The sequence below is a fragment of the Perognathus longimembris genome, chromosome 14 (assembly GCF_023159225.1).
Source record: "Perognathus longimembris pacificus isolate PPM17 chromosome 14, ASM2315922v1, whole genome shotgun sequence".
Taxonomy (NCBI): domain Eukaryota; kingdom Metazoa; phylum Chordata; class Mammalia; order Rodentia; family Heteromyidae; genus Perognathus; species Perognathus longimembris.
In genome coordinates, this window is record NC_063174.1 from 56,881,314 (window position 1) to 56,895,343 (window position 14,030).

The 14,030-nt window shown below is 37.7% G+C and overlaps 1 protein-coding gene across 4 annotated transcripts in view; it reads left to right on the forward strand.

Annotated features, from left to right (window-relative positions):
* Papola (poly(A) polymerase alpha) overlaps positions 1 to 14,030 on the forward strand; it is a 63,378-nt gene that overhangs the window by 34,892 nt on the left and 14,456 nt on the right. For all 4 annotated transcript variants that reach the window (XM_048362888.1, XM_048362887.1, XM_048362886.1 and 1 more), the window contains exons 13-17: positions 698 to 751; positions 1,203 to 1,322; positions 2,824 to 2,933; positions 8,274 to 8,395; positions 13,079 to 13,221. In XM_048362888.1, the coding sequence (XP_048218845.1) occupies positions 698 to 751; positions 1,203 to 1,322; positions 2,824 to 2,933; positions 8,274 to 8,395; positions 13,079 to 13,221 (549 nt within the window). The remainder of the gene's footprint in view (positions 1 to 697; positions 752 to 1,202; positions 1,323 to 2,823; positions 2,934 to 8,273; positions 8,396 to 13,078; positions 13,222 to 14,030) is intronic.

Genomic DNA, 14,030 nt, shown 5'->3' on the forward strand with positions numbered 1-14,030 from the left:
TGCTAAGGAATCAAATCCAGGGCTTCATGCATGCTAGGCAAGCATTCTACCACTAAGCCACATTCCCAGCCCACAACATAGGTTTTTAAAAGATGAAAAGTTAATTTTGGTATCTGCTGAAATAAATGGTATTGAGATTTAATTCTGAATATAAATCATTTTCTCCTCAAGATAGAGATATTTGTTACAAAAATTTATACTACACTACTTTGGAAAGTCTTGGTTTGGCTTTCAGCATTTAGTTTGTTATACAAAATGACATGTTACATTAATTTTTGAAGTTTTCTGATGTATATGTGTATTTACCTATTCTTTATTTTGAAGACCAAAGCCCTGATGCCCTGTTTTCATTAAAATATTTTTCTTTTAATAAGATATCACTGTGAATGGCTCCCTTTTATCTTCATAGGTAGAACACAATATTACTGGAGTCATTGAACAAAATTGTATTTGTTCAGACTTCGTGAATTTAGCTACTTGTTTTGGTAATTCTTCATAAACTCACTTTTTCTTCCTTCAGGAAAATATAACTCTCCAGTCATTAAAAGTGTAAAATACGGCTCATGATTTTATGTGCATATTGAGATTGTAGCTCTCTCCCCTGCCAAGTTGTTGATGTATATGTTTCATTGTGGTTTTAATATCCAACACAGAGCCCATAAATAAAGTAAATAGCATGTTGTCTTTATCTTCAAAGGCATTATATTGTACTTCTAGCAAGTGCACCAACGGAAAAACAACGCCTAGAATGGTGAGTAGTAAGATAATTTTCGCAGAAAAAAAAATTCAGAATGAATCAGATGCCCCTGGAACAATAGAGAAGCTAGGGGCAACCTGTAACATTATCCCATTTAGTTTCATGTGTTCATAAATGGAGTTTACTACTTCTGATGAAAGAGTTGTAACTAGAGATTTTTCATAGTTTACCAGTTTTTGTACATGTTCTTTATAAAAAGTTCACATGTCATTTAAGTAACCTCGGTTTGGAGAAATAAGTGTGCCTTCTCTTTTCCTCTAGCTCAGCATTTTTAGATAAATTTTAAGGCTTTTGGTTTTATATTTGGGGGAATAGTTCAGTCAGTTGAACTGCCTTGGTATGTGTTCTAGATATATATGACATTACTTTTTTATGTGAACATTTGATTTGTGTATTTGAGAATTTTTATAAAGTCAACAGAAACTTGTATGTGACATTTATTTAGGGTGGGCTTGGTTGAATCAAAAATCCGAATCCTGGTTGGAAGCTTGGAGAAGAATGAATTTATTACACTGGCTCATGTGAATCCCCAATCATTTCCAGCACCCAAAGAAAATCCTGACAAGTATGTAATCCGTTTTGTTATCCTTTAATCATAAAAATACTTACAGTTTGCTTTTATAACTAGTCTCACTATTCTTACCAACTTGCAATATATAATTTTTCCTCCTACATGTAAGAGACGTTCTTGAGGAAAATACAGAAATTTTCTGTAATAATAGTTTCTAATGGTGACAGAGTTAACAGTGCTGTTAGGAATAATTTATTCTTGTCCTGATCCTGAGACTTGAACTCAGGGCCTGAGTGCTGTCATCCCTGAGCTTTTTCACTCAAGGCCAGCTCTCTGCTGTTTAAGCCTCAGCTTTGCTTCTAGTTTTTTTGGTAGTTAATTGGAGGTGGTCTCAGGAGCATTCCTTTCCAGGCTGGCTTTGAAGTGCCATTCAGAGCTCAGTTTCTTTAGTAGCTAGGGTTTATGGTTGTGAGCCACCAACACCTAGGTAGGAACACTTTTAATCGTCTTTTTTGGGGGACATGGGGGTGGTCTTGTTTTATACAATAATTGCCAAGATAGCTATTATACCAAACAGCATTCCCTGCTTTTTATCTTAAGGAAGTGGTTTGATCTTGCAATAATCTGATTTGTGGTGGATTCTGAACATTAAAAATACCTGTAAATAAAAACAAGCTTACACTTTTGTTTTAATGGTCTTAATGTAGGTCAGTTGCTGTTCTTAGTAATTAGAGATCGTATGGATGTTTGAAAGATTTATGAAGTATTAGTAATAAACATTGAAAGAAATCAGTTATAGGCTAGAATTGTGATATAACCCCTGGCTAGGAAGCCCTAGTACCACTAGAAAAATATAGATGGAAGGATTATTTAAGCATGTCATATGTCCTTTAGACTAATTACTTAGTTGATCTTACCTCTTTTGTAGTTATTAAAAGAAATTATCTTATTCAGACAAGATTTTGCTATATAACTAGCGTAGGGTAGCCCGGGCTGGCATTAAACTTGTAGTTCTCTTGTCTCTACCTACCTTTCATGTTTTGGGATTATAGTTAGGTGCCACCATACCTGGCTTGTAGTTAGAACTTCATATTTAGAAAATCTTGGGGCTTTTTTTGTTTGGTTGGTTGGTTGTTGGCTTGAACTCAGGGCCTGGGCACTGTCCCTGAGCTCTTTTGCTCAAAAGTAGTGCTATTGAGCCACATCTAGCCAGACTCGATTGGAGCAGCAATCTTCATATCACAGCTTCCTGAGTAGCTAGGATTATAGGTGTCAGCGACTGGCACCTGACTCAAAACATTCTTTTGTCCTCATTAGTTTGGAAATAATTTTTTTATATTCCTGTACTTTTGAGACTTGAGAGTCATTGCTAAAAGAAATACAGATGCTTGTTATGGAAGTCTGAATGGTTAGATGCAGGAATAGGAAGCACAGTTATGTGTGGATAAGACTTTGAAGCTTTGATGTAGTTTGGGTTTGGGTTTTGTCAATTCAACTCATTGATAGCTATATTTTCATGAATTGTGATTAACTGTGGTAATGCTGTTCTTTGCAGGGAAGAATTTCGCACTATGTGGGTGATTGGATTGGTGTTTAAAAAAACTGAGAACTCTGAAAATCTCAGTGTTGATCTCACTTATGATATTCAGTCTTTCACAGATACAGGTATGTCTTTAGTTGCTTAAACCATTCTAGTGCTTTTATTTTGAATTTGTCATGATCTAAATAGTAACTGCTATCAGGCCTGTCATCTTAGCTAGCTACTCAGGAGGCTGAGGATAGCAGGTCAAAGCCAGCTCAGAGAGGAAAGTCTGTGAGACTCATGTCCAATTAGCCACCAGAAAACTGGAAGTAGTGCTGTGACTCAGGATAGAGTACTAGATTTGAGCAAAACGCGCAAAGGAACAGCACCCAGGCCCAGAGTTCAAACCCCACAACTGATTTTAAAAAAAAGAGGGGGGGGCTGGGAATACGGCCTAGTGGTAAGAGTGCCTTGCCTTGTATACATGAAACCCTGGGTTCGATTCCCCAGTACCACATATATAGAAAATGGCCAGAAGTGGTGCTTTGGCTCAAGTGGCAGAGTGCTAGCCTTGAGCAAAAAAGAAGCCAGGGACAGTGCTCAGCCCCTGAGTCCAAGGCCCAGGACTGGCAAAAAAGAGAGAGAGAGAGAGAGAACATTACAATTATCTTAATGGTTGAATAATGTCTACTACATCAATGATTTTCTCTTAGAAATGAGCTTAAACATCAGTAGCGTCATTTTAAATTTAATTTCTTTACAATTTCCTCTGGAATTAGAAACTGCCTCTGTGTTACAGATTTTTCTATAAGACTGAATCTGACTCATTTTGAACCTTAGAAGTTGAAGCTGAATTTGTAACCGTGTAGTATATAATAATTGTAATATAAAGGGGAGCCAAAATGAATATAGTAGTTGCTTTTACTTCTGTTTACTTTCCAAAATGTCTATTAAAGTTAGCCACAAAGCTGTCGGTCTCAATTGAAAGTTCCAGAAGTGGGGCTGGGGATATGGCCTAGTGGCAAGAGTGCTTGCCTCATATACATGAAACCCTGGATTCAATTCCCCAGCACCACATATACAGAAAACGGCCAGAAGTGGTGCTGTGGCTCAAGTGGCAGAGTGCTAGCCTTGAGCAAAAAGAAGCCAGGGCCCTGAGTCCAAGCCCCAGGACTGGCCAAAAAAAAAAAAAAGTTCCAGAAGTAATTCACAAGTTTGAAATTGCATGCTGTGAGGGTTGGAGGAATGTGCCAACCTAGCCAAGGACAAGGTGCTGTGTTTAAACCCTTAGTACTACTCGAATGTGAGAGAGACAGAGAGAGTGAGTTGTGTTGAGTATCCTTGTACTGTCCTGTTTGTGTCTGGGAGACTAAAATCATTCATGTGTGCAGCATATCCTCAGTATGGGTTATGCATCTGCTGGTCACTTAGCAAGCCCCTTATATATCAGACAATTGCTGTCTTGCTATACTTGTATTCAAATAACCTTTTCATAGTAGCCTAATAATATGTCAGAATGCTTGTCATTCACCTTATTTTATGCCATCACATAGACATAGCATCTTAAATCATCCTAAACTGTATTTTGAGACAATAGTTACCATTTATTCTGGTGTATTGTTATAACTATTATTTTACTATTGGTTGTCCTACTGTGCATAATTATCAAATGAAGCTTGATCTTAAGTGTGTAGGTGTAGGGAAAAACGGGTGAATATTCTTTGGGTTTTAGACATACCCTAGTGCACTGGGAACATAGCCTCTGGGGATAAGTACAATGATACTTTGAAACAGAAGTCCAGGTAAACAGGAGTAGTAGTGATAGAAGTCTGCAATCCTGGTATTTATTTGGGAATCTGAGGGAGTCTAAGGATTGCTAGTTTCTGGCCAGACTGGTTTACATAGTAAGACACTGTTTAAAAAAAAAAATTCAAACAGGGGAAAAAAATGAATGGGGCATTGGTGACTAATGCCTATAGCAGCCACTCAGGAGACTGAGATCTGAGGATTGCAGTTCTAAGTCAACCTGGGCAGAACAGTCTGTGAGACTGTATCTCCAATAAACCATTTAAAAAGCTGAAAGAGGAACTGTGGCTCAAGTGGTAGAGCTAGTGTTGAGCAAAAGAAGTTTAGAGACCATGTCTAGACCCTGAGTTCAAGCCCCAGGACCCGCATCCCCTCAAAAAAAATCCCAAAAGAGTGATTTTTTAACCTGCAAGTAAGAAGTTGTTGTTTTGTTTTTTGCCAGTCCTGGGGCTTGGACTCGGGCACTGTCCCTGACTTCTTTTTGCTCAAGGCTAGCACTCTACCACTTCTGCCACAGCACCACTTCAGGCTTTTTCTGTGTATGCGGTGCCGAGGAATTGAACCCAGGGCTTCATGCATGCTAGGCAAACACTCTTCCGCTAAGCCACATTCCCTGCCCTTATCTGTGAGTAAGAATCACTAACAGGGCTGCATCTTTGAATTTTGAATTGTGACTGGGATAAATTTTGTCTGTAATGATTATGATAACCATCAACTGTTGTTGCTATTAACATGAAAAATAATTAGGAAGTAAACCCACCAAGAAACAGTAGGTGAGCTGCACCCGTGGCGCGCGGCTTCCCCCCACCCCCTTTTTGGGTTCTAGGGATTGAACCCAGGGCTTTGGACATGCCAAGCATGTACTCTGTCACTGCGTGACAACCTCCAGCCCAATGATTTTGTTATACATGATAGTTACATTCTTGTAAAATTGAATACAAATGATGGCCAAATAGGTTGTTACCTTAGAATAGGATAGTAAGTAGGAAATGCTGTATGATTCTTCTCTAGGTTGGACTGTTCACATTGTTGGCTATAACTTAGTTACTGTGACTTAAAAAAAAAATCCTACAGGGCCAATAGTGTGGCCTTGTGGTAAAGTGCTTGCCTAGCACGCACGAAGCCCTGGGTTCAATTCCCCAGCACCACATACACAGAAAAAAACCAGAAGTGATCCTGTGGCTCAAATGGTAGAGTTCTAGCCTTGAGCAAAAGAAGCTCAAGGAACAGTGCCCAGGCTCTTGAGTTCAAGCCCCATGACTGCCCCCCCCAAAAAAAAGAAACTTACAGATTTTTTAAATTACTATGTTTCAGGTGATACTCATGAGACCCCAAGAAATGATGTTTCTGAAGTAAAAATTGTGGTGTCTACTTAATTTGTTTCATTATGAGCAGACAAATTGAGGTGCCTGATAGAAAATTAGTCCTGTACATTGCAAGTTGAACTACTTACTAAAAGTTGTACTAATGAATCATCAGAACTGCCCAAATCTTTTAAAGTATTTTAGAAAGGAAATAAGTAAGCTCTGTATTTTGGCAAATTTGAACAAAATACTTTGTACTTTTCTAATAAAATGTTTATGTTCATAATACAAATTTTTACCCCAAATCTTTCTCTTCTAGGTTTTTCCATTTAGAAACCATGGAAACATATCATTGCTATTTTCCCCTACTTAGTATTAATCCATTATGAAACTTGTTTTCTTTTGAAAGAAATTGATTCTTGGTATTTACTGTTTTGCTTGTAGTTCAAGCTATTACTAGTCTGTTGAACTGTTGTTCTTATCACTGCTTAAAACCCATGAAGGCTTACCCATTGCACTGTGAACAAAAACGCAAGTCCTCATGGTAGTTTGCAAGCTTCTACCCACCATGGGGGTCTTCTTACCTTCGCTGATGTCTTCTCCTTTTAAAATTCAAAGTCTGTATTATACATAGGTTTTGGAGCCACACACTAATAGTATTAGGAAATACTAAGAGAAACCGTACTTGGAACAGCATTTATTAGTCATCCAACATTTTTCAGGGGATCACTTGATAATAGTAGAAGTAAAAGGTGAAAAATCGCTAATAAAGTCAGGGTTATTAGATTTTTGTTATTTGTTTTGTTTTTGTGGGTTGTGGCTTAAATTTAGAACCTGGGCACTCTCCCTGAGCTCTTTTTCTCAAGGCTACTGCGCCACTTTTGGTGTTTGAGTAGTTAATTGGAGTTAAAGGCCTCATGGGGACTTTTTCTGCCCAGGGCTGGCTTTGAACCATGATCCTCAGATCTCAGCCCTCTGGGTCACTAGGATTACAGTTGTGAGCCATTGATGGCCGGCATTAGATGAGTTTTAATGCCAGTTACAGGGAACACTTCCAGGAGGTTTGGGACTTTTAAAATCGCAGATGAGGAGTATACGATTCAACTTTCCTGTTCTCTTTTTGCTTTTTTGTTCCTTAAAAGTTAAGCAAATTCTCCTGCTAAGGCCATAAGGTTCTATCTGTCTGTCTGTCTCTTTGTCTTTTTTGGTTTATCTCTATCACTCTTTTCCCTTTTTCTCCATCTCTCCCTCTTTTCCTTTGCCTCTCCCTCTTACCCCTCCCCCCCTTTTCCGTGTGTGTGCGTGCGTGTGTGTGTGTGTGTGTGTGTGTGTGTGTGTGTGTGTGTGTGTGTGTGTGTCATAACTGGGATTTGAACTAAGGACCTTGTGCTTGCTGTCCTAATACGTTATCGCTAGAGCTAGACTCAAGTTCGGGACATCTGATTCTTGGTGTTCACCTTTTCATTTTACAAAGTTTCTGCCCTTCAATTGTGCTTCCTACTCAGTTTCTGCATAGGACTTCTCCAGAGTATGTTTTATATTTTTTTATTTTTCTATTCTCTGTGTTACAATGTTAATTCTGTAATTGTCCTGTGAGACTTTTTTGCCCATCATTTCTATTCTTACAAAGGTATCTTTAGGCACACTTTAAGAAGTTAGATATTTATTGTGTTGTATGTGTTACACAGCGGGTGTACAAATTTACATTATACTGGTAACATAAAAAGTCATGAGTTAAAAAGTCCTTTTCCGGGCTGGGGATATAGCCTAGTGGCAAGAGTGCCTGCCTCGGATACACGAGGCCCTAGGTTCGATTCCCCAGCACCACATATACAGAAAACGGCCAGAAGCGGCGCTGTGGCTCAAGTGGCAGAGTGCTAGCCTTGAGCGGGAAGAAGCCAGGGACAGTGCTCAGGCCCTGAGTCCAAGGCCCAGGACTGGCCAAAAAAAAAAAAAAAAAAAAGTCCTTTTCTTCCAAACTACTACTTAGAGCACTGAATTATGCCAGGTTAAGGATAGGCCTTGATCTGATTTTTTTTTCCCTTAAAAAAATTGTTAGTAAAGATGAGGTAGAGAGGCTTTAGACTTAGATAAGTAAAGAACACCTTTGTTTCTGGACAGTGACACACCTTCACTCACTCTCTCCTATTTTCCCTCTCCCATTCCCACCTACAAGTTGTGTAGTTCATTTCCAACATAGTATTTAGTGAGTACCATGGCTGCAATTATTTGACCTGGTAATTTTATAGGTAAAGCAAATTGTTGTTGTTGTTTTTTTTTAAAGAACTCCTTAGTTGGAATACTCTTTTCTGAGTTTAAATCTGCCTTACTTAAAATGTTTGTATTTTTTGGTAACAATTTCTAATTGTGTAGTTTATAGGCAAGCAATAAACAGCAAGATGTTTGAGGTGGATATGAAAATTGCTGCAATGCATGTAAAAAGAAAGCAACTCCATCAGCTACTACCTAATCATGTGCTGCAGAAAAAGAAAAAGGTAAATTTAGAAAGTATTTAAAACAGCATTGCTAACATAATGTTTTATGCATCTAGCCTATCAATATTGCAGAATTTAGGTTTAGTTAATAGATCATATTGGAAATAAATGCCAATAGTTAAGTTTATTATGAAAAAGTTTCAGTATGTAAAATCATGCTCTAATCTAATTTTTGTTTTTATATTTGCCTCAGACTTCAGAGAGGTTACTGGTGATGCTTTATATCCTTATTTTGTTAATACCTGGATTCCCTTACTTTAAAAAAGAGCCTTTCATTTTTAGCCATTAAAAATTCTACATCCTGGGGCTGGGAATGTGGCCTAGTGGTTAGAGTGCTTGCCTCACATACATGAAGGCACTGGGTTTGATTTCTCAGCACCACATAAACAGAAAAGGCCGGAAGTGGTGCTGTTGCTTGAGAGGTTAGAGTGCTAGCCTTGAGCAAAAAGAAGCCAGGGACAGTGCTCAGGCCCTGAGTCCCAAGCTCCAGGACTGGCCAAAAAAAAAAAAAAAAGAAACAAAGCTACATGTTAGCCAGGCACTGGCGGCTCATGCCTGTAATCCTAGCTAGCTACTCAGAAGGCTGAGATCTGAGGATTGTGGTTCGAAGCCAGCCCAGATAGGAAAGTCTTTGAGTCTCTTATCTCCAATTAATGATCAGAAAACCAGAAGTGGTACTGTGGCTCAAAGTGGTAGAGTGCTAGCCTTGAGCTGAAAAGCTCAGGGACAACCCCTAGGTCCAGAGTTCAAGCCCCATGACTTACCCCCTCAAAAAAAATCCACATGTCTGAATTATTTTCCTTAAAACAGAATCCAGATAGTCTAGTTGCATGTGGATGGAGCAAATTGAAAATTTAAGTAGATTTGTGTATGTATGAAATGTCATGTATATAGTTTTATAAGTAAAAGATATGCCTGGCAAGTTGTTGTGTGTCCGTAATCCTAGCACCAGCACTGAAGAGGCTAATGCAGGATTGTGAGTTCAAGGCCATCCTGGGCTATATTAGGAGAGTTGATAGTCTCCTCCTGGAAAAAGAAAATGAAAAATTACTGATTATAAAGGGGTCAAATGTTTTGGTATGCTTTATTGCTTAAGAGATATTTTTACCTTCTTTAGACTCACAGAGGGCATATTGTGATTTTAGTAAATAGGTAACAAGCTTAAGTGATTTCAAAAATAGATAGCTGTTCCATGCAGTACACAGTGGAAGTAATGTAGTAGAGCTGCATATATTAGGAAAATGGATACAGATAACCATGTATCATTTGATACTTGATAAAAAGTTTAAACACAGTGTGTTTAGGGGAGAATATCAAACAAGATAAATGTTACAGTGATAGTCACTGTATTCAGAGATGATAATTATCTAGGCCTGGGGTTGGGAAATTAGGAATTAATTTAATATAAGAATGAGCTTTTATGATGTTTTGTTTCTCAAAACACAGTAAATGATGGCATTGAAGTTAAACATGAGAATTCTGGCATGTAGATTCAGGTTCTGCTCCTTCCTATCTCTTAACACTTACACAACTTACCTAGCAAAACTTTCTATTCACTGCTCTCATTGATAAGCTAGGCATGATATTTTTATTTGCGTAAATAAGTCACTACATGTTAAATACTGCCTAACACACAGGAAATGCTTACATTGGCTTCTGATACTGTGAAGCATTACCATCAGTTAGGCTTAAGGATGGGTGTGGTGATATTTGGGGAGTGGTGAATATCTAAAATGACTTTAAAAAAAAAAACCTGAAATAGTTATTGCAGTGAAGCCCGCAGACCTTGAGTTTATGATCCTCCTGTTTTCAGCATTCCGAGTGCTAGGATTCCAGGTGTATGCTACCACTCCAATCATTTAAATGAAAAACATTAGGAACTTAGATATTTTCTTTTGACCATGTTGACTGTTAAACTTACAGCCTCATTTTGCATATGCTAAGCAGGAGCCATTCATACCCAGAGCTAATAATATCTTATGTATCTATCTGTTAAAGCAATTGCTTAAAACAGAAACTTGCTCTGTATAAAAGTACATACGTATTTTATTTTCAGAAGTGATCTGAAACATTATTTAACACTTAGCCATTTCTGTTTTTAAATGCTAATAATAGTTATTTGTGATTAGGATTTTAGTGTTCAAATACATGTTTATGAAACTAATTTCATTTTATTATAATTGGTTTAAATAGTTTATATACTTTACTATGTAATCATACTTTTTAAAACTGTTTATTAATTTTGCCTTTTTACTTTTATTATTCAAGTAGTTGTATAAAGTTTCAACATTACAAATCATAGTTTAAGTATAATAAATCTGGGTCAATGTCACCTCTTCCATTATTCTCCCCCACCTTTCAGAATCCCACTCAAACCCTCCAGATAATAATTTCTTTTAAAGGTTTCCAGTGACACCATTTTTTGACGTACCTTGTTTTGTGCTTACCTGTATTATCACCATCTACCTAAGTTATCGTTTTAGTGGCTGTTTCTTTGTATAGCTATGATATTCTGTTTCGCATAATTTATTTTTATTCAAGTAGTAACAAGTGTCTGGGACTCCAAATGCACGAACATTTGCATGTAGCTTCTGTTCAGCTAGTTTATAAAGCACTTGTCAGGTTGTCTTTTGTGGTTAATGTTCTAGCCAGCATGTAGATATTATTATCTTTTATAGAAGAAGCAAGTTTAAGAAACTTAGTCAAAGTCATAGATGTTGGATTGAAATATACATGCACTTGTTTCCTAGTATTTTTTTTTGGTTTATTTTTTATTAGAAAATTTGGCAGAAAATTATTTGGAAATGATTCCTAGTAGTGACCTCAGAGAGGTCATCTGGCCAGGCTGGTCACTGTATAGAATTCAATATAATAATTAAATGTAATTACTTACTGAACAAATCCTTCTTAATTTCTGATAAAGAATAAGGTTAGTGATATTTTGGATAATAAATTTACCCATTTCTTACATTAGATGCTTTTATTTTACAACTAAATAGTAACTCCCAGTCTCTTGCAAATTCTCATCTTTCTATTTGGCCCTTTTTTTCTTCTTTCTGGACTTGGTTTTTTTTGAGTCTCAATCTCTCTGTGTAGGCCAGGCTGGTCTGGGGGCTGGTGATCCTACTGAGAGTTGGGATGACAGGTTTGTGCCACCATTCCTGCCATTTGATCTATTTTGATTAATTTCATTAGAGTTCTTTTTAGAGGTAAGTTTCTGAGACCATGGCCCAAGTGGTATGCACTTCAAGCTCTGAGTTCAAACCCCAGTACTACCACAATTAAAAAAAAAAACCAAAACAAACAATTAAAATATCTTGTCTTTTGGAACAACTGAATGCCAGACCACATCCATATATATATTTGGAGTGGGTCTTTGTCAATAATGTAAGGTATTAGCATAAAATGTAAGGTTGGGTTGGGGGAGGGGTGTAATTCAGTGGTAGAAAGTTTATGAACATTTGAGGACCTGAGTTTGATCCACAGTACAAAAAGCAGGCAAACAAACCCAAACGAAAAGTTTCTGTAGAGAAGTAAATACTGAGGTTAAATGTTCTGGGAAAACAATGAAGCTAAGGGAATTGGCACTAATAGCATTTGGCAGCAATAATTAATATTGTGCTACTTACCAATCAACTTTAACACCATGAAAATATTCATGGTGATTTTGTTTTCTTTTGGAGTCAAGGTGTTTCCTGGAAAGCCTTACCTGTTTTGGCTTTGTCCTTTGACTTTAAATAATCACAGAACCATTATTAAGTTCTATGTGTGGGTATCAAAAAATTTTTCTGCTTTTGTTTTTCACAGGGTAAGACTCACTACCAAATATACCATTTTGAAATCTAAATTGGATATACAAAACTAAATCTTTTATTGAGAGGCTTATTTGTTGATAAAATAGAAATGAATGACAATAAGTTATACTTGATAATTCTTTGAAATTGTGTAATTCCTTATATTTACTGTGGGATACTTTAGAAGCTATAGATAGTATAGTACTAGGTGTGATAATGCCTCTGTTACCCTGTCACTCTGGAGGGTGACTTTTCTTTTTTTGGTTTGGTTGGTTGTAGGGCTTGAATTTAGGGCCTGAGTGCTCTCCCTGAGAGGTCTTGCTCAAGGCTAGTGCTCTACCACTTTGAGCAGCAGCTCCACTTCCGGCTTTTGAGTGTTTAATTAGAGAGGAGTTTCATGGGTACTTTTCTGCCTGGGCTGGCTTAGAACCTCTATCCTAAGAGCTCAGCGTCCTGAGTAGCTAGGATTACAGGTGAAGATGGATGATTTTAAAAAAATCACTTCTAATCCCACTTATAAGAAGTCAGCATTGTTAACACTAACATGTCATGTTGAATCAAGAGTTTCTCCTTTGTATATGTGTGTTTATAGTTGTTTGAGTCATGTGTTTTCACATTACAGTGGTTTTCAGTTTGTGTTGTCTTACAGTGAGTGTTGATGCTCATGTAATGTTTCTCTCTTTTTTTTTCTTTCACTTAGGGACTGTAGTTAAGTCAAGAAGCACATGATTCCCAAGTCTTTGCCTTTATACTGAACTGTGGCACTTGGGGTTTCTATAAACATACTGATTTGTGCTTTTTAGTAACAGTCTTATGTAAGTTAAGGATTTTTTGTAGTTCAAATATTTGGTTGATAAAATCATTTAATTAAATACTGGTTTGATTGCAGCATTCAACAGAAGGAGTCAAGTTAGCAGCTCTGAATGACAGCAGCCTTGATTTGTCTATGGACAGTGATAACAGCATGTCTGTGCCTTCACCTACTAGTGCTATGAAGACCAGTCCATTGAACAGTTCTGGCAGCTCTCAGGGGTAAGCAGAGAATCTGAAGCAGGCTACTCTCATGACCATAAATGTCATTTGTTTACCCTGTTTATTCCACCTCTTGGTATTTTAAAATTCTTTTTTTTTTTTGGCCAGTCCTGGGCCTTGGACTCAGGGCCTGAGCACTGTCCCTGGCTTCTTCCCGCTCAAGGCTAGCACTTGAGCCACAGTGCCGCTTCTGGCCATTTTCTGTATATGTGGTGCTGGGGAATCAAACCTAGGGCCTCGTGTATCCGAGGCAGGCACTCTTGCCACTAGGCTATATCCCCAGCCCCTATTTTAAAATTCTTAATAGCATAAATTAATTATACAAAATAATAAGCTTCATTGTAAGATTTTCCTAGATGCATAAAATGTGCTTTGATCATACCTTCTTCATTATACTTGCACTCCACAGCTACCCCTTCCACTCATGTAAACTCTAGTTCTTTTTTTTTTTTTTTTTTTTGCCAGCCCTGGGGCTTGGACTCAGGGCCTGAGCACTGTCCCTGACTTCTTTTTGCTCAAGGCTAGTACTCTGCCACTTGAGCCACAGCGCCACTTCTGGCCGTTTTCTGTATGTTTGGTGCTGGGGAATTGAACCCAGGGCCACTAGGCCATATCCCCAGCCCCTAATTCTTAATTTTTGAGTCAGTAAATTTACTTTTCCTAGTGTATATGCTTGAATTTCATTTTTAGGGACTGATAACTCTTTACTTATGAATGATGAATATTAGTGTCTTCATCCTTGTAGTGATAGAGTGAACTGTTTGGGATGATGGAGGAGAAGAGACAAAAGGTCTTTTCTGCCTTCAACT